Source organism: Euleptes europaea, chromosome 1 (genome assembly GCF_029931775.1).
Source record: "Euleptes europaea isolate rEulEur1 chromosome 1, rEulEur1.hap1, whole genome shotgun sequence".
Lineage (NCBI taxonomy): Eukaryota > Metazoa > Chordata > Lepidosauria > Squamata > Sphaerodactylidae > Euleptes > Euleptes europaea.
In genome coordinates, this window is record NC_079312.1 from 106,724,136 (window position 1) to 106,751,658 (window position 27,523).

At 42.4% G+C, this 27,523-nt stretch overlaps 1 protein-coding gene across 1 annotated transcript in view; it reads right to left on the reverse strand.

Moving 5' to 3' along the window:
- The window catches only part of DOCK2 (dedicator of cytokinesis 2), a 367,227-nt gene that overhangs the window by 80,769 nt on the left and 258,935 nt on the right, over nt 1–27,523 (reverse strand). The window contains exons 29-31 of the mRNA XM_056847921.1: nt 11,397–11,475; nt 4,869–4,969; nt 4,712–4,770 (exon numbers count right to left, since the gene is read on the reverse strand). Of these exons, the coding sequence (XP_056703899.1) occupies nt 4,712–4,770; nt 4,869–4,969; nt 11,397–11,475 (239 nt within the window). The remainder of the gene's footprint in view (nt 1–4,711; nt 4,771–4,868; nt 4,970–11,396; nt 11,476–27,523) is intronic.

Consider the following 27,523-nt stretch of genomic DNA (forward strand, 5'->3'; position numbering starts at 1 on the left):
AAAGCTCAGAATAGAAATAGTGTCCTGGTAACTCTATTATAGATCAGATGCACAACGACTTAAGAGCCACTTGAAACAGAGAGCAGTAGGAGTATGCCTTAGGAGACATTTGCAATTATGACAGACAATAAAAAAATGAAGAAATGAGGTTTCAAATGCCATCTCTAACAGACAAACCACATTTTGAATATACCTCAAATTGCAGCTTTTTGGAGGACAAAATAAAATGCAATAAGGATCAAGCCATTTATTTGTTCATCAGCTTTAACGGTCTTCCTCTGGCAGTACTTACTAATGCCCAAAACTCTAGAGAGGGCAGAGAAAACCAACAACACAACAATTGTGTTCTGCTTTGCTTTTGACTGGCTGCTTTACAGGAAGGCAAAAAGCAATTTGTAATAGCATTAGGGTTGCCAACCCCCAGGTACTAGCTGGAGATCTCCTGCTATTACAACTGATCTCCAGCCAATAGAGATCACTCCACCCTCCTCAGGCTCCACCCTCAAAACCTCCTGCCAGTAGTGAAGAGGGACCTGGCAACCCTAAATATCATAGGAAAGTAACTCTGCCATGACAGTGGTGGACCTGATTTTTCAAGATCTGGTTTCCTCTTTTTTATGGACCAAATACATTTGAGGAATGTATTTGTAGAAGGAATAATAAAGACTGATTTGGGAACTAATTACATGATGTGATTCTGCCCAAATCCTCAGGGGTCCATGTGATCAAAAGTGCTGCTAGGAACTTTAATCCCAATTCAGATTAGGGACAAATTCACACGGTAAAATAATAATAATGCTTTCCTGACACAAAATCGACCAGGGACCACTATTATCCTGGTTAGGGATTCTAGGTCTAAGCTATAGTCTCTCGATCTAGTAACCTAACTGCACAGGACCATGCCAAATACACTTGTAAGGGAAGGGAAAGTCTGAGCTTCTAAACTGATAGAAGGGAAAGTGATTAATAGATCTGTGGGAGATGAACACTTCTTCCTCTGCAAATTAAAAACAGTGGGTTACTATTGTCTTTATTATCAGGGACAGACATCCTTCCCCCAGCTAAATCTTCAGTTTGGATGGCTGATGGGGGATTTTTTACAGTGCCGTGTCAACAGCCTTTGGCCTAATTTCCACTGAAATGATAAACTTGAATACTCCACTTCAAATTGCAGAAGGTTGGGGCTCACATTATTGAATATAACAAATACCCTGCATCTGGCAAGCTAGGGATCAGATACAAGGGTTCTCTAACCAAGTGTGTCAAAATGTACATTCAATGTTTTTTTGGCTAATCATGGGTTATTCTGCTTCTCTTGTCTGTTTTGATTGGGGAGAAGATAGCTGGAGTTGCTGCGGGAGATTGCAGGGATGAATGACAGTAAGCAGAAAATGTTTTGATTAGGGAAGTGCTTGTTTCAGCTCTATAATTACGCCTGTAATTTACTGATCAATGTATCGAGGTAGACATTAAACATGAAACAGTGTTTTTTTCCCCTTTGTGCTGATAAAGCTTTTGGCAGTTTTTTTTTTCTTCTTCCCTATATTGAGAAAACGAAAAGATTATTTTGAGAACTAGGTTGCAGTGAAAAACGGGGGGGGGGAATCGGGAGTGGATTTTTGTTGCTGTTGAAGGAAGAAGGTATTGTGACCTCAACTCTTGTATCTGCTTAAGTGTGTGCTCAGAGTTAACCCACTTTTGAATTCTCGATGTATGGGGATGTCAGGCAGCAATTAAGAGAAGGGAATCACCACATGCTCAGATATACTGTTCTTAAAATATTCTAAGACATGGTCTAGTACTGGGGGTGGGGGACACCTAGCATAGTTCTGATGAGGCTGTAGTAAACGGAACATAATCTACCTGTGCTGAGAGGCATTATTTAATATTACTTAACTGTGATTTCCCCTTAAATATTCAGTGCTATGGCTTCACTGACTGACCTTGGGCTGCTCACTTCTGAGCATGCCTCAGTATTCTTCAGCTGTAAAATGAGACCACAGCCCACTAAATGGAATAAAAGCAATATAAGGCGTGTATGTTTATTGTATATATGTGTCTTCTTCATACAGTGTAGCAAAGAAAGGAAGCAGCAGAAAGGGGCAATCAAATGTATCAAGGAGTCTGAGGACCTTGTCTATTAGGAAAGGATTACAATGTGTATTTTCATTTTAGGAAAAGCACAACTAATAGAAGACAGGACAGGTTTATGCAATTATGCATATTTTGAACAAAGCACAGCACGATTTTCTCCTATCTTATAATACTAGAGCCTGAATGAATGGAATTGATTGGCAGTTGATTACGAAAGAAAGTACTTATTCACACAATGCCTAATGCATTTTAGAACTCACTACCATAGGATGGCCACCAGCTTAGAAAGTTTTAAAAATAAAATTAGACAAATTTATGGATGACGGGTCTAACTATGGCTATTAGCCGTGGTGGTAAATGGAGCCTCCATGTTCTGCGGCAGTGTACCTCTGAATGTTTGTTGCTGGGAAGTTCACCCATGTGAACTAAAAATCCAACTGCCCTCCCCCTGGTGTGGCCCCACCCACAAGGCCCAGCAGAGAGCAGGATGCCAACCACAGCTACACCCAATCACCTCCCTTGTCAGTGGCAGCCAAACCCCTTCCCCAGCACCCAATCACTGGCTCCCTAACCCTAGTTAAAACCCCTGCCAGGATGCCCCATAATTCATTAGTTAGGGTGCAAGGCATGGGAGTCTGTCTAAGAGCTCTCAGCCATATGGGCGTAGGGCACGCGGCGTTTTGCCATTTGCAGTCAGAAAACGTCAACACGTTTCGGGTGAAGATGGCAGTCGAACAGACTAGCCTCTGCTAGCTACTCGTAACCCCCGCCAGCAAGGAAGGACTTTACACTCTTTAGAAGGTCCTACCAGCCTCATTTGGCTTTATTTTGTATGAAGAAGTCTTTATAAGAAGAGAAAATGAACGTCAAGAAACTTACCTTAATAAGTCCGTTCTGGACTATATTTTGAAGAAAGGTCCAATAGACAATTGAAGAATTTGTATGACAAATCACCAATATGTAGAAAAATCTGACTTTACAAATTAACCAGAAGTAAAAGACACCCCCCCCCCATCCTCAAAAACCCAGCCCGATAATTGGAGCAGAAACTTGCCTGCTTAAGGTCTGAGAGCTTAACGAATCCTGGCAGGGAAGATTCTGAAGGGTAAAATTGGATTTTTGAATTGTTTATTCCTCTCCCAACCTATTCTTCACAGCCCCCCCCCCCCTCAAGCCTGTCAATGTGTCTAATAGTAAAGTGACTGGACCCTGTATAGATAATGAAAGCAGCAAAATTGGATCATCTACAGGCAAGGCAGGGAGGGGTTTGTACATACTCTGGGGATTCCCCAGATATGCATCAAAGTATGACTTTGTTAATTAATAACCAAAAGAACAAAACAGTGGTTCGATGACTGAACATGCTCCAGATGGGACAGAATGCTGAAAGCAGCTAAATGCAAGTGAAAGGAAAAATACAGGGAAGATAAACCCTTCAGAGATAATCTTCCCAGAGGAATTGGTGTGTGTGGGGGGGTGCAAATTGTTCATTCTGCCACATAATACCCTACTCCATGTAAAGAGAAAAACTATTTATTTGTCCCCTTTATTGGCTGGGCTGATAAATGAAATGTTGCCTGACCCATTTGCACAACTGGAATCCCAAAATGCAAAGTGGTAGCACTCCCTCCAGACAGAAGCTTATTTGGGGAGGGGCCGTGGCTCAGTGGTAGAACATCTGCTTGGCATGGAGAAAGTCCCAGGTTCAATCCCCGGCATCTCCAGTTAAAGGGACTAGGCAGGTAGGTGATGTGAAAGACCCCTGCCTGAGACCCTGGAGAGCCACTGCCGGTCTGAGTAGACAAAACTGACTTTGATGGACCGAGGGTCTGATTCAGTAGAAGGCAGCTTCATGTGTTCATGTGTTCTTTAAAGACAGAAATAGAAGCCAGGAGCAGAAAAATAATGTCCCCTCACTGAAATTTATCACTCAAGGTGAAATAGTTCTGGATGACTAACTGTAAGATATATATTAGGAAGCTGTGAAATTCACAAGACTTGCAAGGTTCACAAGATGTTAGCAATCATTTCATTGCCAATAGCATTTCTTTTTTTGCTATCCATTCTTGTCCTTCTCCCTTTCCATTTTATCCTCACAACAATCCTCTGAGGTAGGTTAGGCTAGCAGTGTGTAATTGGCCCAAGGTCAACCATGCAACTTTCATGGTAGAGTGGGGATCGGAACCTGGCTCTCCCAGTTCCTAGCCTGATTCTAACAACCACAATTATACATTCCTAGAGAGATTGGCCCAAAACAACAGGCATAGACAGAGTGTGTTATATAGTGGTCAGAGTGTTGAAATATATGAGGGAATGAATAAATAAATAAATACTGCCTTGCTTTGTCAGGCAAACAAATTGATGCAGATAGGCAGCTGGGAATTTTCCCCTTAGTTCCTCTCCCAGACAGCCCTGGCAAGCATTTATTACTAGTCTGCTCCCATCATTATCAGCTACTAGTGGTATACCTGCACAGTGGTATACCTACACAGTTATTTTGTTCTATAAAAGTACAGGCATTTAGTAACACAGACATAAACAAAATATTATAAATTAATGTTCCTCAAGCAGCACAGGTGTTGAGCAGACATCTGTGATTCCGACTGCACTTACTTACCAAGTTTGTACCACATGTCACGGATAGCAAAACCAATTAGACGCCTCATGTCTCCATACCTGGAAAGAAATATTTAAAAACCCACGGTTTTTATCATAGCTTTATTTGGGAAACAAGCAGAAAACGGTAGTTTCATGTGATCAAAAAGACGACTTACTTATTCAGGATCTTAATCCACTTGGCATGGGAGAAATGTTCGAGCTGCAAGGAATCCTGGGTGATAAAAGCTACTGCAAGATGAAAATAGTTGTTCCACAGCTGTAAATTGAGAAGAAGACAGAACACTGAATAGTTGTAACGGGCTTCACCTAAAAGGGGAGGTGGTATTAAGCTTGCGAAACCTAAATAATTCATGAAGGCCAACCAGCAGAATCCATGCAAGCTTTTAACATTATGCAAAGTTGAAAGCTGTTATTACCTTGCAATTAGAATGAAAGGCAAGAGTGTGGTTTTTTTTTAATCCCGCTAGCCTGCAGTCCTTCTGTAACATCAGGAGATTCATATGGGGTTCATTAGATAATAACAATAAACCACAAGTTACAGCTGTGCCTGTGAAATTTTGCACATCCCAAGCTAATCACAATTCCCCAGATCCAAACAACCAGTGTAATTATATTTTGTTGTAGTGGCATAAGTTAACTGTAGCTCTGTGCAAAACTCCACTTGGCCTTGATAAAATGCTATAAGAACAAGCGTAAAATATGGACAAGGATCACTTGTGTTCTTGTTGAAGCATTCGCTTTTTTTGCACCTTATAATTTAATCTTTTCAAGAGCAGGATGTCTTGGTGGCCTTATTCTCAGTAACAGAGGACGCACTGATGGAAATTTTGCCTCTTTTCTTCATGGCGGAAAACTAGAAAGGCATTATTTTAATACACTGGTAAAAGTAATTGGCTACAATCCCTGGTTTACACAATCAGCACCGAACAAAATAGGCAGGTTTTTTATGAAAACTATTTTTTAAAATATCAGAAACTAGCTACACCATGATCCTTGTGGAACACAGCAGTAGTAAAAGTGATTGTACCAATTTTTCCAATCACCAAAGGCATCCATGGATGACCATGTTGTAGCAATGATTCAGTAATGTGTGCACTGCAGATCACATTTATTTCTATGTAACGACATGAACTTCAATTGATTTACTTTTAATTAGCTACTGCTATAAACGTTATGCCTTCTTGGTAGGGTCGCCAACCTCCGGGTGGTAGCTAGAGATCTCCCCCTATTACAACTGATCTCCAGGTGACAGAGATCAGTTCACCTGGAGAAAATGACCGCTTTGGCAATTGGACTCTATGGCACTGAAGTTTCGCCCCTCTCTAAACCCTCCCTTCCTCAGGCGCCATCCCCAAAATCTATAGGTAATTCCCAATCTGGACCTGGCAACCCTACTTCATAGAGAACAATCCAAGTTTTGATATTAGTGCAGCAGAATGTGCCATTATGACTATGGCATCTGAACTTCCCTCTCGCCTCATTCAACACCACGTTACATAATTTAATGTCCATTCCCAAATATTTATTTATTTAAAATATGTATATGACCACCTTTCTCCTTGGCATCTCAGGACCCAAGTTGGATAACAGCAATGTAAAAATTGTTTCCTCTGTGTTTCCTCTGGCTTAGTGAAGGCTCACGGATCAGTCGTTAGCCCGGCCTGCCTTCCCATGCCTCACCCCGTGAAGGAAGAGAAAGGGAGAGCAGGCCGGGCGATACCTCAACAGTGTTTCCTGGGCTCTGTGGAGGTTATGGGCCCAGAGGCTAACCTGGCCTGCCTTCGCCTGCCACACTTCCGCCAAGAAAGGAAGGAGGGCGGAAGAGCAGGCAGGCGGCAAGTCTCCAGCTTTGCTGAGGCGTGGGTGTGGCAGCTCACCAAACTTGCCTACCCCTACCCTGTCACTACAAAGGACGAGGGAGGGAGAGCAGGCAGGCACCAGCTCTGGCACAATCCCTCCCACCCTCCTCGCAGCATCTCAGGTTTCAGAATGTGCCAAGGGGCGGTGGCTGCCCTCCTCAACTCCCCCCCCAGGCCCCCACCCCAGTTACGGCCCTGAAGTAAAATTACACCTTGTTAAATCCATGGGCTTAGTGATTGTACTATCAGAATAAAATGTGAGAGATGAAGCCATGGAAAACTGGCTCATATTCAACGTGTAAAGAGGAGAAACACTGGAGAGGCACGACCTCAGTCCAGAACATACGCATTAGAAAGCCTAAGCATTCTACACAGTGTATTAACAATTGCTACCACCCACATTCTGATGAGTGGAAGGAGCCTAGGAAACAGGTTGATAAGCAGTAACTCTGAGCAGTCGCAGGGTTGACTCAGGGCTGAGATACACACAGGCAGGAAAAGACAATGGTCATTCCAGGCTTCAGCACCCTAATCATTGTTTTACACCACTTCCCAATCTTTTGATGACTAGGACCCAACTATTCTAGGAAGTATGCCAACTGTCCTTTCCGTTTAGTAATTTTTACTTGCAATTTTGAGAAGGAAGCCAAGAGTTTCCCTGATATTTAGCTGCTGTCACCTCCCTCCCCCTCCCATCAGATAGGCTGCTACAACACCTACAAGAGGTGACAGGGTTCTCCTTTCTACCTTCTAAAATTAGACGCGGCCGCGACTCACCGCTGAGCCCGGGGTTGCCGGGTTGTGCCGGGTGGGGCGCGGACGAGCCAGCCCAAGTCCATGGCGGCGCTGGAGGGGGTAGAACGGGGGTTCAGGGGGCTGCTGGCCATTCGGATCCCCTCCCCCCCCACGTCGGCTCGGGAGGGGGAGAGGCCATGCGGCGTCTTGCCCGACGCTAGCTGGGGAGCCGCCAGCCGTTCCAGCTCCCCCCCCCCCGCGTCTGCTTTGGCCGGGCAGAGGCCAATCAGCAGCGTCTCGCCAGACGCTGACTGGGGAGCCGCGTGGTTGTCGGTCGGGGCTGGGAGCCTCATTTGAATGAGCCAATGGGCTCGAGGCTCCCAGGGGGCAGGGCCCTCCTGAGGTCGGACCTGGGTGAGTTTTCACTCAGGTCCGACTTCTGGGCATAAAAAGAGGGCTCACCTCCTCACGCTCCCTGTTCGCTTTCTTTTGGCCCACCCACCCACCGCTGAATTATAAAGGTCTTATGTTTAGGGTTTTTTCACTTGGTTACAACTTTGGGCGGTTTGGCATCGGGGCAGGATCCAGTTTGGGGGGAAAGCGGCCTGCGTGCCTCATTTTCCCACATGGAGGATCCCAGTAAGGGATTTCGGGGGAGGCCGGAAGGGGACATGCCAAGATGGAGGGCTGCCAAGGACGAGCCTCACTCGAGGCTGTCAGGTTGGCATGCCTTGCCATGGGCTGTCAGGATGGCCTCCTTCCAAGTGGCAGGGGACCACACAGCTGGCTGCCGCCCACGTGTGTCCTGGGAACTGCCATCTCTAGCTGTCCCAGCAGGTGGCTGGGTGCTGCATCGGCCTGCAGGGTGGCAGGCCGATGGTTGGATATGCCCCCATGCCATGCCAATGCCTTGTTGCTGCAATCAGTAAAGTTGTGCCATTTCATCCAAACTTGTCTCTGTGTGGTCTTTGCTTACTATTTAGTGTATGTTACATTTTATTACTTAGGGGTATGTACTAGGCTGGGGAGCGCCTCGCACGGCTAAGCACTAAGCCGGCAACACACTTCCCTTGCAATGTCCTGTTCAAAACTCTCGTAAACACCTGCTATATTGCCATTCAGATCTTCAAAGTATAAAATCTACACAAATGTCCCTTTCCTACCTCTACTTATCAAAGCAACTTGCAGAAGTAACCATGTCTATATCGAATATTGAAGGGTTAGATCACACAAAATGCAATCCTAAGCAGTTGCTCCCTTCCAAGACCATTCACTCAACTCTGTTTAGGATTGCACTGATAATTTACTATTATAATCTGATAGGAAGCAAACTGATAAAAAAAAAAACCATGGGATTGAGAAACACAAATACTTTTTAAAAGGGCAAATTAGAAGTATTCTTCACACACACACACACACACACACACACACACACACACAAAAGTCTTTGCTCTCAATAAACGCCCCATCTACTATTATTTTTTTAAAGAAATAATTTCTACAAAACTCAATTGGTGCTTAAACTCATTTTTTGGTATTTCAGTACCATAATAACTGTGCTGTTAGATGAACAATCAAGGGGACCAGAAGGGGACCAAAGCCCATTTCTTGTCTTTTGCTACAATAAAGGAACATGGTCACCACTTCTGATAGCAGCCAGAGGTAACTGTGAAGCAACAAAGAGCCTCCAAGTGGCATACCGTGCTACCTTAATTACTCCCTCTGTGTAAGCCTCGACAACTGAACAGACGCAGACAAAAATGTAGCTTCTGACAGCTCACGGAGGTCTTCCCTCGAAATCAGCAGTTGGGCCCACTGAAGAAAATTTGCACCTATTGAGATGCCCATGGTGTGTGACAAAGAGGAGACGTGCCCAACTCTAGGATTGTCAGTTTGGCACGCTTCCACAAGCATTAGGTTCTCTTTGGAACACCAGAAAGTTTTGTTCATTGATATATTAAAAAACCTTACATCAGTTCACTGGATGTAGAGAAATACAATGCTTTCTTGACTGTTCCTTAACTGTTCCTTTAGTCAGCTAAACTCTATTTTTTACAAGGACAATTTTTTAAAATCCATTTAGATTCAACTTCATTTAAAATACTGAAATCCCCCCTTTCAAAAGGCTCAGGATGGTTAACGTAGACATTGCGTTTTCTTGTTACACACTGCAAATGCTACACTTTTCAAAAGTTAACCTCTAAAAAGGGGCTTGAGAAGTTCAGAGGTGTAAAGGAAACAAGACAAGAGTCTCATGGAACCAGTATGATGAAGTGGTTAATGTTTGAGATGAAGACTAGGGAGACATGGGTTCAAATCTCACCTCACACACTGACATTGATTCAGTCACTCTCTCACAACCTAACTCTCATAGTTTGTTGTGAGGAGAAAATCAGGGGCACCAATGTATGCCTTCCTGACCATCTTGGAGGAAGAACTGGATTTAAAAAAAAGGAATAGATAAAAAAAATTTCCTGCACCTTTGGTTTTTCATAATGTCTTTAGTGGAATGTCTGCATTTTTCTCTATGGTGAAATGCACAATTACCTAATGTGGAGATAGTCCACATCACTGGAAGATGGGAGAAGAAATGAGAACAGAGAAGTCGAACGTCCACTTTGGATAGTAAGGAAAAGCTCAGTGAGAAATATTTGTGCCTTCCATCACTATTTTCTAGATCTTTCTTAAAAGGCCAAAAGAAAGATCATTGACTTGAAAGATACTTCATATTCATATCATGACATCTTTAAACGTTAAATTCTCTAATATTTTTATTGCAAACTTAAGGAGGCATACTGCTAGGGCAACTAAAACAGAAGTGAGAAGGGTCCTTATAGACATTTTCCCTATTGTACTTAAATTCACTCAGTTGCACACAACTTTCTTACACTATAAGATACCATTTTTCCACAAAAACAATTTTTATTTGATCTCAATACACATATTTTACTGTTGGCTGGAAGCCCGGCCCTGTGTGCTCACCCAGAGCCACATTTGTGGTGGCGAGCAAGGGGGATGCTTCCATAACTGGCGCAGCAGTGCCAGAGTTGGGTGACTCGGAGGGGATGGGGCTGAGGTGGCCCAGGAGCTGGAGCCTCCACGGCACAGCACAGCATGGGGGGGGGGCGGACAGCAGGGGCTACATGACCAGGGAGCTCAGGGCTCCGCCCAGCCTGCCCTCTCCCTATTTCGCTGGTGCAGGGCCGTGGACCCGCCCTCATTCCGAATATACCTATTTCAAGATTATATTATTGGCCAGAATTGCTATCAGCATCTTAAAATCTTGAATTAGCAGGCTTCTTGGACTGAAAGATTCTGGCTCTTGTAGAAATGTGCCACTATATAAGCTGAAATCACCATGACAGATGCCTGTCTGCACACCTTCAGGTAATTTCCCTAACAACAGAAGTATATTAAATGTTTTTGTTAATGATCCAGTGAAAGTAAAAACCAACTGACATCTCAAGGGGAAAAAATGCCACACCTGAGACATTATTTTAGTGCGCATGTCTTCTGTATGTGTGATTAAAACTTGCCATATATCTCAATAACTAAGAATATTGTAGAAGGTTAAAGACCAGGATTATTCCAAAATTGAGAGCCAGCATGGTGTAGTGGTTAAGAACAGTGATTTGGAGCAGTGGTTTGGACCGCGTTTGATTCCCCACTCGTCCACACGAGCGGCGGAGGCTAATCTGGTGAACCAGGTTGGTTTCCCTACTCCTACACACAAAGCCAGCTGGGTGACCTTGGGCAAGTTACAGCTCTGTTAGAGCTCTCTCAGCCTCACCTTCCTCACAGGGTGTCTGTTGTGGGGAGGGGAAGGGCAGGTGACTGTAAGCCGGTTTGAGTCTCCCTTAAGTGGTAGAGAAAGTCGGCATATAAAAACCAACTTTTCTTCTTCTTCTAAAAGGTTCAGTAACCTTTTTCTATTTTGAATGGCTTATTGTCCCAATGCATAATTGCTCACAAACAGAATTCAGGAAAGCCTCTTAGATATTGACATGATGGAATGTAAGAAATTCCTTTTCAGAGTTAAAGAAATGAAAAAATAAACCAAACAACCAAATAAACCAAACAACCACTCACCTGTTCTTCAAAGTTCATATTTTCCAGAAATTTCTGGTTCATGGTCTCAGAAAATTTGTTGATGGCTCTCAAAAACACCCTAAAGACAAATAATGTTCAGAATGAGTCCATATGATACAATGGGTTTTTAGACTAGAAAGGATAAATGCAGAATTAAATATAAAATAAGCTATGGATGAGTCATGTTTACAGAATTCAAATTGCTGGCAATGGCATATCATTAATAGTAAACCATACACAAGCACAATATTTCATTCAATATCTGGTAGTCAATACGTTCTAATTAGTACCCAAAATAGAAAACAAGACTTTTTGGTCTGCTGCACATTCCAGCTTGTTCTTGTGAACACCTTGGCATAATAAATCTTTCACTCTGAAGTTGCTTCCCAAGAGACAGCTATACACTTATTTTTAAAAGACTAAGCTTTTCTTAATTGATCAGCCATGCAGAAATATTAACTTCTTTAATTATTTAGATGGACTCTGAGCTTATTAGAAACAGCCATCTGCGTAATGCCTAATAATACGAAACATGCAGCTATTAATTTATTCTATTTCTTTACCACTTCTTTCTAGCAGTACATGTAAAATTTAAATCAACATAACCATTTTTTAATAAAAACGCTCAAAGTTCATACACAGGGTCTCTGTAATTATACACAAGATAGATACAGATGCCTGAACTGGAACAATTGCTTTTATTCCAACTACTAACAATTGCTACTTAAAAGACGTGGCAATTTATTAAGGCTACCTATGTCCATATCCATCTTACTAATGGGATCCATGTGGCTGCTGAACCTCTAGAAAAGCTCACACACACTTTCTGAATATACCTCCTTGTTTCTGGATGCAGGGGAAACTATGGAAGCCACCGTCAACGAATCGTCTAAAGCCGCAGCCAGAAAACTTGAAGAAGGCATGCTGCATGCCCAAATTTGCCCTTTAGATCCTGGGCATAATTTTTAAAGCAAAGGCAATAAACATTTACAGGCATTAGTCACTGTGTTATTTTCCCAGTGGTGGCTCTTGTAAAACGTACACACAGTCACCCTGTGATAAGCTGCTAGCCGACTATTAGCACAACATGACATGTTTGCTTCCCAGTACAAGCAGGTTTTAATATGATAAAACTGATCACATGAATGCATGATATTGCATTATGTGACTGTCTTATCTAAGAAGTCTGCTCTGCTGTTTTGTCAAACCATTTGCCATTCATGCAATTGAAGGAACACAGCCTAGTAATGGTGTCCTGATTGATATTTACCAATGAGACAGTAGGTGGGAAAAGATGCACATATAAGCTGTACAAGAGCTAGCAAGAGATTTATTGTGAGTGTGGAGAAAAGAGACACCATGAAATCACTGACTAGATGTTGCATGAGGAGATTGTGCCTTTGTTCCACAAAGGTTTTAAGCAGATACACTGCAAACAAAATCATGGTACTCACAGGGGGAGACTATTCTCTTCCAAAAAAATGTGTGTGGGGGGGGGAGCAATTCCTGGCTGTGCATGCCTCCACCAATACCTGTTTCCCAAATAAATTTGATTAAGCCCTTCTCACCAATGTTTAAAATATAGCATAAAAGCTGAACTTTTTTCCAAGTGGCGCTTGTCCTTTGGAATACTCCCCCCCATGAAGTCTGCATAGAAATCTCATTGCTGATCTGTAGGGGAGACTACGGGCGCTTTTATACATCCAGAATAATGCAGTTTCAATCCACTTTCAATGCACTTGGCAGCTGGATTTTACTGTGTGAAACGGCAAAATCCACTTGCAAATGATCATTAAAGTGCATTGAAAGTGGATTGAAAGTGTGTTATTCAGGATGTGTGAACGTGACCTACATGAGGTGATCCATGCAATACAGTGCACATAGATTGGGTCTGAGTTGATTCATGCATTACAGTATACATAAATTGGGTCTGAGGTCTCCGTCCTGTGTCTTATGATACAGTCACACATGTGTGATATAGTCACACATTCATTCATTTGATTTTGATTTTGATCCTGCCCTCAATCTCCGGCCAAGGCATCAGTTATAGGTTCTCCTCAGTTCCCACGCATGTGGTGCCTGATTTGAATTTCTAACACAGTACATGGGAAACAGCTGCAGTGTTCCCTCTCTGCACCATTTCCTGACTAGAAACAGTCAAAGGGAGTACTCTATGCCCTGTTGGGGGGAACCCACAAATGCACGCATGGGTTTCCCCATAGGGCCAAACTGTACAGCCCCAAGAATGCTACAGGTTAGGAAAACCACTCAAGGCAAAAGCTGAAGCCCTTTCTTCACATGTGTCAGAGTTGCAATTCAGATTGTAACTGTGAACTGGAGGCTTTTTCTTCTTGCAGGGCTTTGGGGGATAATACCACTGTTTGATACTGTAGCTTAGGCTACTGTTTGTATTTTGGTTTTATTATGCTGAGTTACTGATGAGTTTTAAATGCTTTTACTATTGGTTTTAGGACTCCATGGAACACTTTATGTTTCACTGCCAAGAACTGTTATTCTCTGTATTGGAAAGGTGGCTTTGTTTTAAGTCTTCTCAATTCTCAAAAATAGTTCAGTCATGTATATCAGATATTTTGCTCCATTCTTTAGCCAAGAAACATTTACTACAGGCAGTTTGGACATAGTGGCTAAAATAATACAGTAATGATATAACAGTAAATTTGAGAGAACTGTTGGTAGTAGGGGTGTGCAAATTTTTTTGGTAAATTTCAGATTTATTGGACCTGATTTTTTTCGGTAAACCCAGAATAAGCCAAATACTCATACTGGTAAATGGGTATTTGGCTTTAATTCTGAGTTTCTCCCCCCCCCAAAAAATTGGGTCCATTATAGTCTATGGAATTTATTTTCAAGGTTCCGGGAGGTGGTAACATTTTTGAGGTAGAGTCACCAAATTTGCAACGTAGCTGCAAGGGACTCTCCTTAGACGGACACTAAAGTTTGGTGAACTTTGGGACACAGGGTCTAATTTTATGGGCCCGCAAAGGGGTCACCCCCATTTTCCTGGCATTTGTGAGAGGCTCGAGCCAAACTGTTAATCAGTTTTTAGGTTCAGAAGGTCAGTATTGCCCAGCGTTGCCAGGGTCTGGTGGAAAGAGCAGATTGGCAGGCTCGCGCCTCAAAGTCTGGGGGCTCCATTCGTATCTGGGGTGCATAGCATGATGCCCATGCAAATTAGCTTCCAAGTTGAGGAAAATGGCTTAAATGCAAGAAAAACAAGGCACAGAAAACATTTCTTTTGGTGGCAAATGACATCCTGTGAACAGTCTTTTATTATAGTCATCAAAAATATGATTTCAAGAGATGGTCACGGTGCAGGGAAATGAAGCCATTACTCAGGCGACCTTCAGTTTGAGAGCAGGTTTTCAGGGGGGAGTGATAATATTGGAGCCAGCCGAAGTCATGACCAAGGCAGCTCTTCTGAAGGAGACTGCTCATCCCCGCAGGTAATGAGCCTTCTTCAGAAGCCAGACCAGCAGCTGTTGAAGCTGGTGCTTTTAGTTGAAGGGTATACCCCTCTGGACAGGACTGGGTGAGCCCCGTCTTTTAAATGACCCTTTTGCTATCCATACTACTCCACTGAAGGATGATGGATAGTTTGGACTCACCAAGTTGGCTCCAATTACACAATCCCTATCTCAAAAGGACTCCAACTATGGGGCCCTAACAAAACCAGTCAAAGATAGAAAAATGGGAGAAGACACATAGCTGTGAATCTGGCTCTGAGCAAAGACAAATAACCAAAACCCTAAAAGCTGAGTACATATTCGACTTTTCAGGAATTGCTGATTCGACTTTGGGCAGTTTTCGTATTTGGTTGAAAATAAACCCAAATATTGCCAAAATTGCTAATTTCGGGTTTATTTTCGGTTTGGGTTTACTGATATGCACAGCCCTAGTTGGTAGGAACTAAGTACTTTTTCAAGTTACATTGTTCTACAGTTTATAAGTTGTCTACCCAGCTAAAAAAGGAAGTTTCCCTTATGTGTGTGCAGATTCCACACCTACCCAGCCTATACCTTCATAATTGCTTGGGTGGCGGGGAGGCATTTATTTTAAAACTCAGAATACACTGATACAGCCAGAAGTGATTTCTGTGTTCACAACAGCACTTCTTTCTAAATTGCCACAGCTGTATAACCACCATCAGTATCCAACCTACTATCCAATTTCCAGTAATGTTATCCTGTGTGATCAGAAAATGGAAAAAAATGTAAATATTAATAGCAATAACAAGACGTATGAAGAATGTTCATATGCACACATTTACTGTATTAATTTCTAAAGAAAGTAGATAGGGCCTAAAGACCCCTGGAAAATATACCTGCTGATCTGTAAACCCTGTCCTCTTTTCTGACCCCCCCCCCCGGCCAGTAACCCCTCACATCCATAAACAAGCTATGCCATGTAGCATGGAGAGAGAACTGGACAAAACCACTTCTCTTAACTGTATGAACTATACTTTCAATCACAGAACTAGCTCTGCACACACAAGAATGGGGAGGGGGGATTTTGTGTGGTTTACTCTTCCTACAACATTCCCCTGTCCAACTTCATTGTGACATTCAAATCCTGATACAGTAGCTACAAACTGCAAACCTAGTGGAAATAGAAGATGCAAAATCTTTTGTCCGTTGATCAAGGAAGTAGCCTGTATGGCAGGGAGGTTTTTAGTGGACACGTTGTTCTTGTTCGGGGCCAAAACCAAAGTTGATGAGACTGCATGATATACAATGAAATAATTATAAGAATGGTTAAAAGATGAGACTTTGAAGAGCAGCAGACGTAACTGAACAATAGTGTGACTACCCACCATTTCACGAAGAGAACAGGCTGCAAGATGGAACTGGACTCGATATGACAGCCCATTACAAATGTGAAATTTATCAGGGGAACAGATGTCTAATGTATGAACTTTGGCAAGACTTGTCATGTAGACATCAGAGTGATGAAGTGATTTAATTTGAATGGACTGTTTTCCTGGTAGGGTAAAATGCTTCCTTACAAAACTCCTAATGTCATATCATCTGTTGCAAACTGTCTGCTGTTCCTGAATAGGCTCTCCCATCAACATTGTGGTTGAATGAGTTGCAGTTGTTTCATACTGCTCTATACCAATTGCACACAGAAACCATTCTTTCCAACCTGCTCAATGATTTGCTTCCTCCTATTTCAGCTTCAAATGTTTTAAAACTGATGTTGGTCTAATTTTATAGTTTCCCTGCTATGAGCCATTGGTTGCATTTGAGTTTAGTGCATTGCGCAGGTGTTTCGTGTTTTTAAATTCACCCACAGGAAAACTTAGCTAAGCAGATATAAATTTAGGCGGCAATCCAAAGGAACATACAGGCACCTGAATTTTTCTGAATTTCCCTCTCCAGATACCACTATGATACTCTCCAAACGCCCCTTTAGTCTCCTCTAATTTTTTTTAAATGCAGTTTGAGAATTTGTGCAGAGCTGTTTTAAAGGGAAAACTAAAAAAAGGAGGGAAAATAGTACTAGCATCTATAGCATGCACGCTTTCTGTGAGGAGGAAGATTTTGCCATGGGGACGGTCCAAAACCAGTGAGAAGATGAAACAAAATGCTCTTCTGAATACTTGAACTGATATTTGGAATATGTTGAAAGTTTTCAAGGGAATCTCCAACCACACCATCACAACTAGAGATTTAAGACTAGCCACTTGGTGAAACTTTGACAGAACGTTCAGCAGCTGCAAGAGAAGAAATTACCCGGTTGGTCAACTGCAGTCAAAAGTGCTGGGATAAGAAAGTGGAGCACAGAGGGATCACTCTGATTGCTGTTGTTTATGCACCTAGGCTGAGAGAGCAATCCTAAACTGGTCTACTCAGAAGCACATCCCATTTTATTCAGTAGGACTTTCTCCCAAGAAATTTAATTATATAATATATAATTATATATATATATAATCATAGAATCATAGAGTTGGAAGGGACCACCAGGGTCATCAAGTCCAACCCCCTGCACAATGCAGGAAATTCACAACTACCTCCCCCCTCCACACCCCAGTGACCAGAAGATGGCCAAGATGCCCTCCCTCTCATCATCTGCCTATGGTCACAGAATCAGCATTGCTGACAGATGGCCATCTAATCTCTTCTTAAAAACCTCCAGGGAAGGAGAGCTTACCACCTCCTGAGGAAGCCTGTTCCACTGAGGAACCGCTCTGTTAGAAAATTCTTCCTAATGTGTAGATGGAAACTCTTTTGATTTAATTTCAACCCGTAGGTTCTGGTCCGACCTTCTTGGGCAACAGAAATAATCTCGGCACCATCCTCAATATGACAGCCCCTCAAGTACTTGAAGATAGTTATCATAGCCCCTCTCAGTCTTCTCCTCTTCAGGCTAAACATACCCAGCTCCTTCAACCTTTCCTCATAGGACTTGGTCTCCAGACCCCTCACCATCTTTGTTGCCCTCCTCTGGACATTCCAGCTTGTCTACATCTTTTTTAAATTGTGGTGCCCAACACTGAACACAGTATTCTAGTTGAGGTCTAACCAGAGCGGAGTAAAGCGATACCATCACTTTGCATGATCTGGACACTATACTTCTGTTGATGCAGTCCAAGACTGCATTTGCCTATTTAGCTACCGCATCACACTGCTGACTCATGTTCAATCTTTGATCTGCTAAGACCCCAAGATCCTTTTCACACACACTACTGCTCAGACAAGTCTCCCCCATCCTATAATTATGCATTTGATTTTTCCTACTTAAATGCAGAACTTTACATTTGTCTTTGTTGAAGTGCATTTTATTAGTTCTAGCCCAATTCTCCAGCCTGTCAAGATCATCCTGCATCTTGGCTCTGTCTTCTACCGTATTTGCTACCCCTCCCAATTTAGTATAATCTGCAAATTTAATAAGCATCCCATCTATTCCTTCATCCAAATCATTTATAAAGATGTTGAACAACACAGGGTCCAGCACAGATCCCTGAGGAACTCCACTAGTCACTTCTCTCCAAGTGGATGAGGAACCATTAACTAGCACTCTTTGGGTACGATCTGTCAACCAGTTGCAGATCCACCTAACAATAATAGGATCTAAACCACATTTTCCCAATTTGTCAACTAGAATACTATGTGGAACCTTATCAAAAGCCTTACTGAAATCTAGATAAACTATGTCTACAGCATTCCCCTGATCCAGCAAGGTAGTAACTTTCTTTAAAAAGGATATAAGATTAGTCTGACATGACTTATTCTTGAGAAACCCGTGCTGGCTCTTAGTGATCAGATCCATCCTTTCTAAATGCTCAAGGAATGACTGTTTGATGATTTGTTCGAACACTTTTCCTGGTATAGAAGTCAAGCTGATGGGTCGGTAGTTACCCGGATCCTCCTTTTTCCCCTTCTTGAAGATGGGGACAACATTTGCCCGCCTCCAATCTTCTGGTACCTCATCTGTTTGCCAAGACTTTTCAAAAATAATGGACAGAGGTTCCGAAATTACATCTGCAAGTTCTTTGAGTACCCTTGGGTGCAATTCATCTGGCCCAGAGGATTTTGTTTCATTTAAAGAAACCAGATATTTGTGCACTACCCCAATGCCAATTCTTTTTTTTTAATTTTTTTAATTGTTTTTCCAAACTGATTAAACACAATATTCAACAATGAATGTAAATAAGCATCAAGGTGTAGATTCCAATAAAAATTGTTGAAAATACATATATATAAATGAAGTATGAAGACTTCCCCTACACATCCCTCAATCTTGTCATTTATTTGTAATCTCCTTTGTTTAAAATTCTAATCCTAATATTATTACCAACATTTATAAGAAATTATTCTTTATTTAATATTACTCATAATCTAAGTGATCACTATTTAGATTATAACAATTTTCTATATTCAAGTAAAGAAAAAAAGAGAAAGAGAACATAGAAAAAAAGCATTTTATAATAAAAAAAGAAAAATGGATTAGATAATAGGTATCATTTTTTTACTTCCTTTTAAAATAGGTATCATTCTAACTCCTCCATTTCTCCCAAACATCTAATAAGTATCTATTATGTTAATGTCATTAATTATTCTGTTTTTGTCAAAGCCAAGCCATTAATCAGTCCCTTTTGGTTAAATCCCAAGAAATCTAGACCCTTTGAACCAGTCTCTTTATCCTAAATTTCCAACATCTTCCTCTTTTTCTCAGTAGCTTTAAACGTCGAAGAGCATCCTTGGAAATTGTTAGTGCAATTCCCTCTGCAGAAATTGACGAGTAACAGTCAATCTGCAGTGTGATTTCTTCCATCCCTAAGGGGAAGAGAAAAATCCCGGTATTTCCAGCTTTTCGCCCTTTTAAGTTCTCCCAGTTAACATTGAAGAATTCATCTGGTAGATTATACAAACAAAAATCAAAGTCTCTTACGTTCAAATCCATGGTTGTCAACTGGATTGGTTCAATTTCTTCTTGCAGATATATATCCTTTGGTTGTCCATTGTGACTCTCCAGCTCCTTAGCAGAATTTAATTCTTCTTTTAATGGCTTGTCATTTGGAGAGCTTTTTTCTCCCATCTCTGATCTCAATGTAGTAACTTGGTCTTTTATATCCTTGAGATCTTCCAAAATTACATCCAGTTTCCGGTTGAAAAGTTTGTAGATATTGTTTGTCAGTGAGAGTAGTTGATCCATCTGTTTAGCCACACTTTCCATGGTTGCTGCTTCTAGTAGTTCTGTTGAAATTTAATTGGTAAAGTCCAGACAGGTATATCACTAGCTCCTATGTTGTGGGTAGTGAAGAGATGTTGTGGGGGGCAGGATATAAAGTCGCAAGCCTGCCGTTACTTCCTTTTGCCCAGGAACTTGGGAGATATCTGCCAGTTACACAGTAATGCCACACTTCCGGTCTCAAATTCCGTGGTGTTCTCGCGATAGCAGACGGTAGTAGATGCTTCCGGATAAGATGTAGCTCGAAGACTTGTTTACTCAGAAAAGCGTCTTCCCGGAAATGGGGGGGGATCTCCTCCTCCCTCCTCTTTGCACATCTCACTCTCTGATTGGTGGCTGTAACGTCATTCAGAGTCCCGATTGTTATGTCTACCCACCGATCAATTTGATAAAAATCCTGCCGGTTTATCCAGTGTTTTTAATTTTCAAAGAGTCATCCAAACATCAGATGGGGAGATACGGATTCAATAGGTATTTTTTCGCTCCTTCTAGACTTCCAGATCCAGGTAAAACAAAAGGATTCTTGTAACTTACTCAGATTTTAGAAGAGTAGGTATTCTCGCTTCTGTATTGTTGCTTAGATGGAAGTAGATAGGGGAGATCTGAGCCTGATTCCAAAGAGACGTTCGTGGCAATGTTTTCCCCTCAGGCCGGCGGGACCTCGTCCAGGATTCCGAGAGTCATCCGAAGGCTCTCTCAGCAAAACTGGGGGTCAAAACCAGGGGTAGTCCTGCTTCCCAGTCCACTGTTTAGGAATGGGTAGGGGTGCAAGATTGCACCCCAGATTCGAACGATTCTTGGTTCCCTCAGGAGCCCCCGAGAGACGTAGTGCTCAGATCAGCGTCCCTAGCGGAAGTCCACCCCAATGCCAATTCTAGGCTGCAAATCCCTTCCCTCATCACATATATTAATAGGGTATTTAATTATATATATTAATATATATAAAATTAATAGGGTGACATGACTCTCACACTGTATCCATCACATAAGTGATATCCAAGTGTGTCGCCACATCATGTTATTAGTTCCTATGAAATATCCTCACCTCTGGTTGTGTAGGAACTTAAAATGTGAATTTAAATTTTACACACTTAGGCCTAAGAGCCCATTCCTGAAGGGGGGCAAAGCTCCTTAGGAGCCGGTGTGACCCCGCACTGGTGTAGATGCCACCTTATCACTGAATAAGGTGGCACCTATGCCAGTGCCTGGCAAACATGCCAGTGTCCAGGAGCTGCTGGCTCCCACCACCAGTGCAGCCACGCCAGCAGAGCTTCCCCAGAAGAGAAAGCCCAAGCCTGCATGTGGGGAGTGTTCCTGGGGAGGAGCTGTTGTTAGTCAGCTTCCTCACCCCTTTTGCCCCAGGAATGCCTCCTTGTGCTGTGGCAGTGCTGCGCCACCTTTTTTGATGGTGCAGCCCCGTTGGAGGCAATGCAGAATTTTTCCTCTTTTTATTTTTTTTATTTTTAAACCACTTTTTTTTTTTTGCCTCTGCAGCAGCCGGGAAGCCTCTGAGGAGGTGGAACAGCTGCATCGCTCCCAGCTGTCATGGATCTGCCCCCCCCTTCAGGATTGGGCTGCCCCAATAGATTACATTGGCCATTAACACATGTCCATTTTGTCCGGCAGTTCTGCGGGTAAAGTTGTGAATTCCTGAGCTCGACACGCACGCTTGTCGCCTGAATGTGTGATCAATTCTCCTTCCACAACTCTTCCCGGTTTTAACACTGCTGCGTTGTGCCGATTCATAGCTAAGTCTTGCGGTGGTTGCAAGTGTTCGCCCGTGCATTTCAGTGCCCAGGTCAACTCCCCGCCGGGAGACTGGCTCCGGCGTCAGCAGCGGTGGCAATTCCCTCCCCACCCTGCACCCTCTCATCCCCTCTCCCGTGCCAACAGTTGTCGCTGGCTTCCCCTCGCCTCCACCCAGGGACAGCGAGGTGGAAGAGCGGAGGCAGCTCCCACTGGGAGCTCTTTTGCGCCATGCGTTAGATTTTGTAGTTCCCGATATAAAAAAGCATGCGTCTTTACAGGCACAAAGGAGCCATGCGTTAATGGCCATTGTCTTCATGTCCTCCATCACAGATGGGTTAAATGTGAGTTTCCCCAATGGGGCAAATAGTGGTTCCCCAGGGTAGTTTCTGGTTAGGAAAACAGCACAGTAAGGAAGGGTTAAACCTCCTCTCTCCATGAATTTTAATCCAACTCCAATTTGGGCACCCATATGCTGGGAACTCCCAGAGCATGTCTGACCAACAAGACTGGGCTGGACATGAGACCTATGTAACTTATTGTTAGGCCTTTAGTTTGTAGATGCATGTATTATAGGCCCTGACCACCAGGAAACTTATGGTTATTTTTAGTTAGCAACCAAGTTTTTTTTATTTAGTAAATGTATACCATGAATTTCTTTTATTTTTAAAAAAGGTAGATTACAAAAAGATATCTTAAAAACTGTTGTTTTTTAATCTATGCCATGGCAACCTATTGATTGATACTGATTGACAAAACTAAATGAATAAAAATAAAGCTCTCTTGGATTCACAGACCTAGTTTCATGATCTTTTGGATCCTGGCCCAGATTTCCAGTATGTAACAATCAAAGAACTCCTCACAGTATTGTACAGATTTCAATACTACTTTTTGAAGAGAGAACGTAAGTGATTATATATACCTAAAGAGCAGATGACAAATGCTTTCTGTGAATTGTACCATTTGTCCTCAATTTTTCCCTGCAATATGAAAGCGTATTACATATTTGTTTTCCTTCAGGCAAAGCATCCACTGTGATAAGAGCAGAAAGGATTACAAGCCAATACAAATATGTCTCACTTTCATCTTCCCTGAGCTTGTTCAGATACGGGAAATGCCAGGAGGACGCTGCCTTTACTCTCAACTCTGCTACGGAAAAATATTGAAAGAGATAAAGAAGGTGCTGAGCTTGCAATGTTAACTTTAATTTTTCACCTTGAGGTATGGAGACAGAGAGACAGGCCACAAGAGAGTGTATTGTGCATAGGGAGGCAATAAGATTACCACCTTAAAGCAACTATTGCAATAGTATGAAAGAGGTTTACAGTGAATCAGCAGAATCTCCCTCAAATGCAGGAACATAATAGGTTTAACTGTTGCCCTCCTAATACTGCATTAAAAAAAAAACAAGAAGACCCTGAATGGGAATAAAACTAGCATACAACTTAATTTTTAAAAAACCTTCTATGGACATTCTGTGGGCCTAACAGATTGCTCTTTTAAGGATCATGCGTGCAGAATTTTAAGGATAACATGTGCAGATCAAGATCATATTACATCAGTGGAAAGATAAAATTTAGCTATGAATTACATAATGCTTTGTTTGTGATGGCTGATTTACTCTTTACATTTTGGCATCTGGAGACAATGGGTTGGACCCAAACATTAACAGAGCTTCGTTCAGAACAGATATTTGCTGCTTCTTACTTCATATTGGAGCGGATTCCCAGAGCTGATAGACCTTGACGAACAGCATGGGATGCAGTTCAAGGGCTGAAGCCAGAGGGGTGAATTGGTAGAAATCACCCCTCCTTCTTGCACGAGAAGTGCCTTTCCACTCACATTTTTGGGACCCCGCTGGGGGAAAGATGACACATAAATGAGGGAAATAAATAAATGCACACATAGGATTCATTTTTTTCCTACAGAAGGACTCTGAACTCCGTGACATATTGTTGCTTATGTTACCTAAGCAACAGTGGCTCCAAAAGTACACACAAGAGCGTGCCCACACAAATGAGGGAGGGGGAGAGATGTTGATATATTTGCTTCCACTAAACAAAGGAATTATCAAAGGCATACCTGGGGAAAACAAGAAGGCACTTCTGCCTAGGTGTTCTGACCTTGAATGTGTAAAAGTATGTATTCTCTTGGTGATGCTGGAATATTTTTAATTGTACATTGAAAAATAACAGTCCATGAACAAAGCACAAGATGCACAAAGCAAGAACAAGCCATGTCCCCCGACTCACCTGGGGCCATGTTTGCAGCTCAGGGCCAGGAGCAGGGAGAGGAGGGTGTTCAGCTGGCTCTAGCCAGCCATGTGGGCTCAGGGGTGGGGACGCAGCGGCAGACGGAGGCTGTCCAATTGACCCTCTCCCTTGTGCCAGCCCGAGAGGGGTGGATGGTCGTGTGGACCTGCATCACTGGGTTTCTGCGCTGTTCCACCTCTCTCAGGTTACTAACATCCAGGTACTAGCTGGAGATCTCTTACTATTACAACTGATCTCCAGCTGATAGAGATCACCTGGAGAAAATGGCAGCGTTGGCAATTGGACTCTATGGCATTGAAGTCCCTCCTCTCCCCAAACCCTGCCCTCCTCAGGCTCCACCCCAAAAATCTCCTGGTATTTCCCAACCCAGAGCTGGCAACCCTAATGATCAGAGGTACAAGGAATTGTTTGGAAGGGTCTGGCACTTCTACGTGGTCTTTCTTCAGTGCCGTGCCCCTCCTAGTTCAAATTTTTGAACATATCTGAACACATTTAATACTGTTTATCCATAAAGTATTTTTCAGTTAATACTTGTTTTGTTTTCTGTATAGAATTGTCTGTTGTGTGAGAGCTTACCCATTTTTTTTCCTGCTAAACATATTGTATTTATTAGCGTTTTACCCTCTTATGAGTTGGGACTAAAACAAAACTGAGTGTATTTACAGAATTCCTGGTGTGAAAGAATTTTAAAGCAGAGATTTAGAATGCAGAAAAGTCTAAGCTACATCATTCATAACGTACATGAAATTGTTTTTATTTTAGAGAGGTAAGCATAAAAATAAAATGAAAACTGATAGTAGAGGTGCATTTCCATGATGACCAAGAAAAATTTGTCTGCAGACTAAGTAAGACATTTAAGTAAACATTAAAGTGACTGATCAAGATAGTTTCCTTCGTTGACAGTCTTCATAAATGTTCCATGTGATAACAAAAAAACAAGGAAAGCTCTTAGATATTTTTAAAGAAAGCCCTAAGTACTGTTTAACTATAGCTGATAAAAATGTTTCATGAGTTGCTTAAGTTCACTGACTTGTAACAAAAGTGTCTCAAATGAAATATCTGAAACTCAACATTTACCGCTCCTCATAGGGCAGTAGCTCTAGCCCCCTGATCATTTTGGTTGCTCTTTTCTGCACCTTGTCAAGCTCTGCAATATCCTTTTTTAGGTGTGGTGACCAGAACAGTAAACAGTATTCCAAGTGTGGTCTCACCATAGATTTGTACAAGGGCAGTATGATATCAGCAGTTTCATTCTCTATTCCTCGTCTAATTATGGCCAGCATGGAATTTGCCTTTTTTACAGCAGCCGCACACTGGGTTGACATCTTCATCGAGCTATCCACTGCCATCCCAAGATCCCTTTCTTGGTCTGTCGTTGCCAGCACAGATCCCATCAGTGTATATGTGAAGTTGGGATTTTTTGCCCCAATATGCATCACTTTACACTTGCTCACATTGAATCTCATTTGCCATTTTAATGCCCATTCTTCCAGTATGCAGAGATCCTTCTGGAGCTCTTCACAGTCCGATTTTGTTTTAACCACCCTAAATAATTTGGTGTCATCTGCAAACTTGGTCACTTCACTCTTCACCCCCAACTCCAAATCACTGATGAACAGGTTGAAAAGCACCAGTCCCAACACAGATCCCTGAGGGACCCCACTGCTCAAATCCCTCCATTGGGAGAACTGACCATTGATTCCTACTCTCTGTTTCCTATTTTTCATCCAGATCTCAATCCATAAGAGGACTTGTCCACTTATCCCATGACTATGAAGTTGCTTAGCAGTCTTTGGTGGGGGACATTGTGAAAAGCCTTTTGGAAATCTAAATACACAATATCCACAGGCTCATTCCTGTCCACATGCTTATTGACACTTTCAAAAAAACTCTAAAAGGTTAGTGAGACAGGACCTACCTTTACAGAAGCCATGTATATGCTATCTATATGCTTGACAATTTTACATTAATAATGCTTCCCACCAATTTACCCGGAACAGACGTTAAGCTAACTGGCCTGTAATTTCCTGGGTCCCCCCTGGAACCTTTTTTATAAATGGGTGTTACATTGGCCATTCTCCAGTCCTCTGGTACAGAGGCTGATTTAAGGGACATGTTACATATCATTGTTAGAAGTTCAACAATTTCCCATTTCAGTTCTTGAAGAACTTTAGGATGAATACCGTCTGGTCCCTGTGACATGTTAGTTTGCAGTTTGTCTATACGTTCTAGGACTTCCTGCCTTGTTACCACTATTTGCCCCAGTTCCTCATTCTCCCCTCTCCAAAACCTCTGTTCAGGAGAAGGTATCTGTATTTTCAACAGTGAAGACAGATGAGAAGAAATCATTTAGTTTCTCAGCAATCACTTTATCCTCCCTTAGTGTTCCTTTACTCCCATTGTCATCCAATGGTCCAACTGCTTCCCTAGCTGTCTTCCTACTCCTAATGTATTTAAAGAATTTCTTACTGTTGGTCTTGATGTGTTTAGAAATATGTCCCTCAAAATCTTTGTCCTGGCAAAGTGCCAGGTTTGCAATGGTTTGCTTTTTCTTGGGGCATCTTTTTTTTTTTTTTTTATAAAACCTTTTCCCCCCAAAATTGTACTATGCTGGGAACTCCACAAGAATTCAGTGTAGTCGAGAAGAGGAACTCTTAGAAAGATGCTGTCAACTCTAATATACCTCTGCTGGAAAACAAATTCCTTTTTATTGGTTCTTGCTTCTTTCCAAATTCCTTTTTACTCTGGTTCTGCATAGTGATATCTGGAGGAGGAAAGGAGCAGGAGGAGCAGGAGGCTAATCTGGTGAAATGGATTTGTTTCCCCACTCCTATACATGAAGCCTGCTGGGTGACCTTGGGTCACACTCTCTCAGCCCCACCTACCTCACAAGGTGTCTGTTGTGGGGAGGGGAAGGGAAGGTGATTGTAAGCCGATTTGATTCTTCCTTAAGTGGTAGATAGGGTTGCCAAACTCCAGGTAGTAACTGCTGTTACAACTGATCTCCAGCTGATAGAGATCAGTTCAACTGGAGAAAATGGCCGCTTTGGCAATTGGACTCTATGGCATTGAAGTCCCTCCCCTCCCCAAACCCCACCCTCCTCAGGCTCCGCCCCAAAAACCTCCCACCGGTTGCAAAGAGGGACCTGGCAACTCTAGTGGCAGAGAAAGTTGGCATATAAAAACCAACTCTTCTTCTTCTTTCCTCTGAACCCTAGCTGCTGTATGACATAAAGAGAAAGGAGTGATGCTCAGCACCTCTCTCAGTACAGAATTATGTGCAGCCAATGAGAAGCAAGGTACGATAGATATATTTATGCTCCATTTTTTAACCAGGGCGGCACTCCCCTTAATCAAACAGCTTTTGAAGGCTGCTTGAGTTGACTTGCACAATTT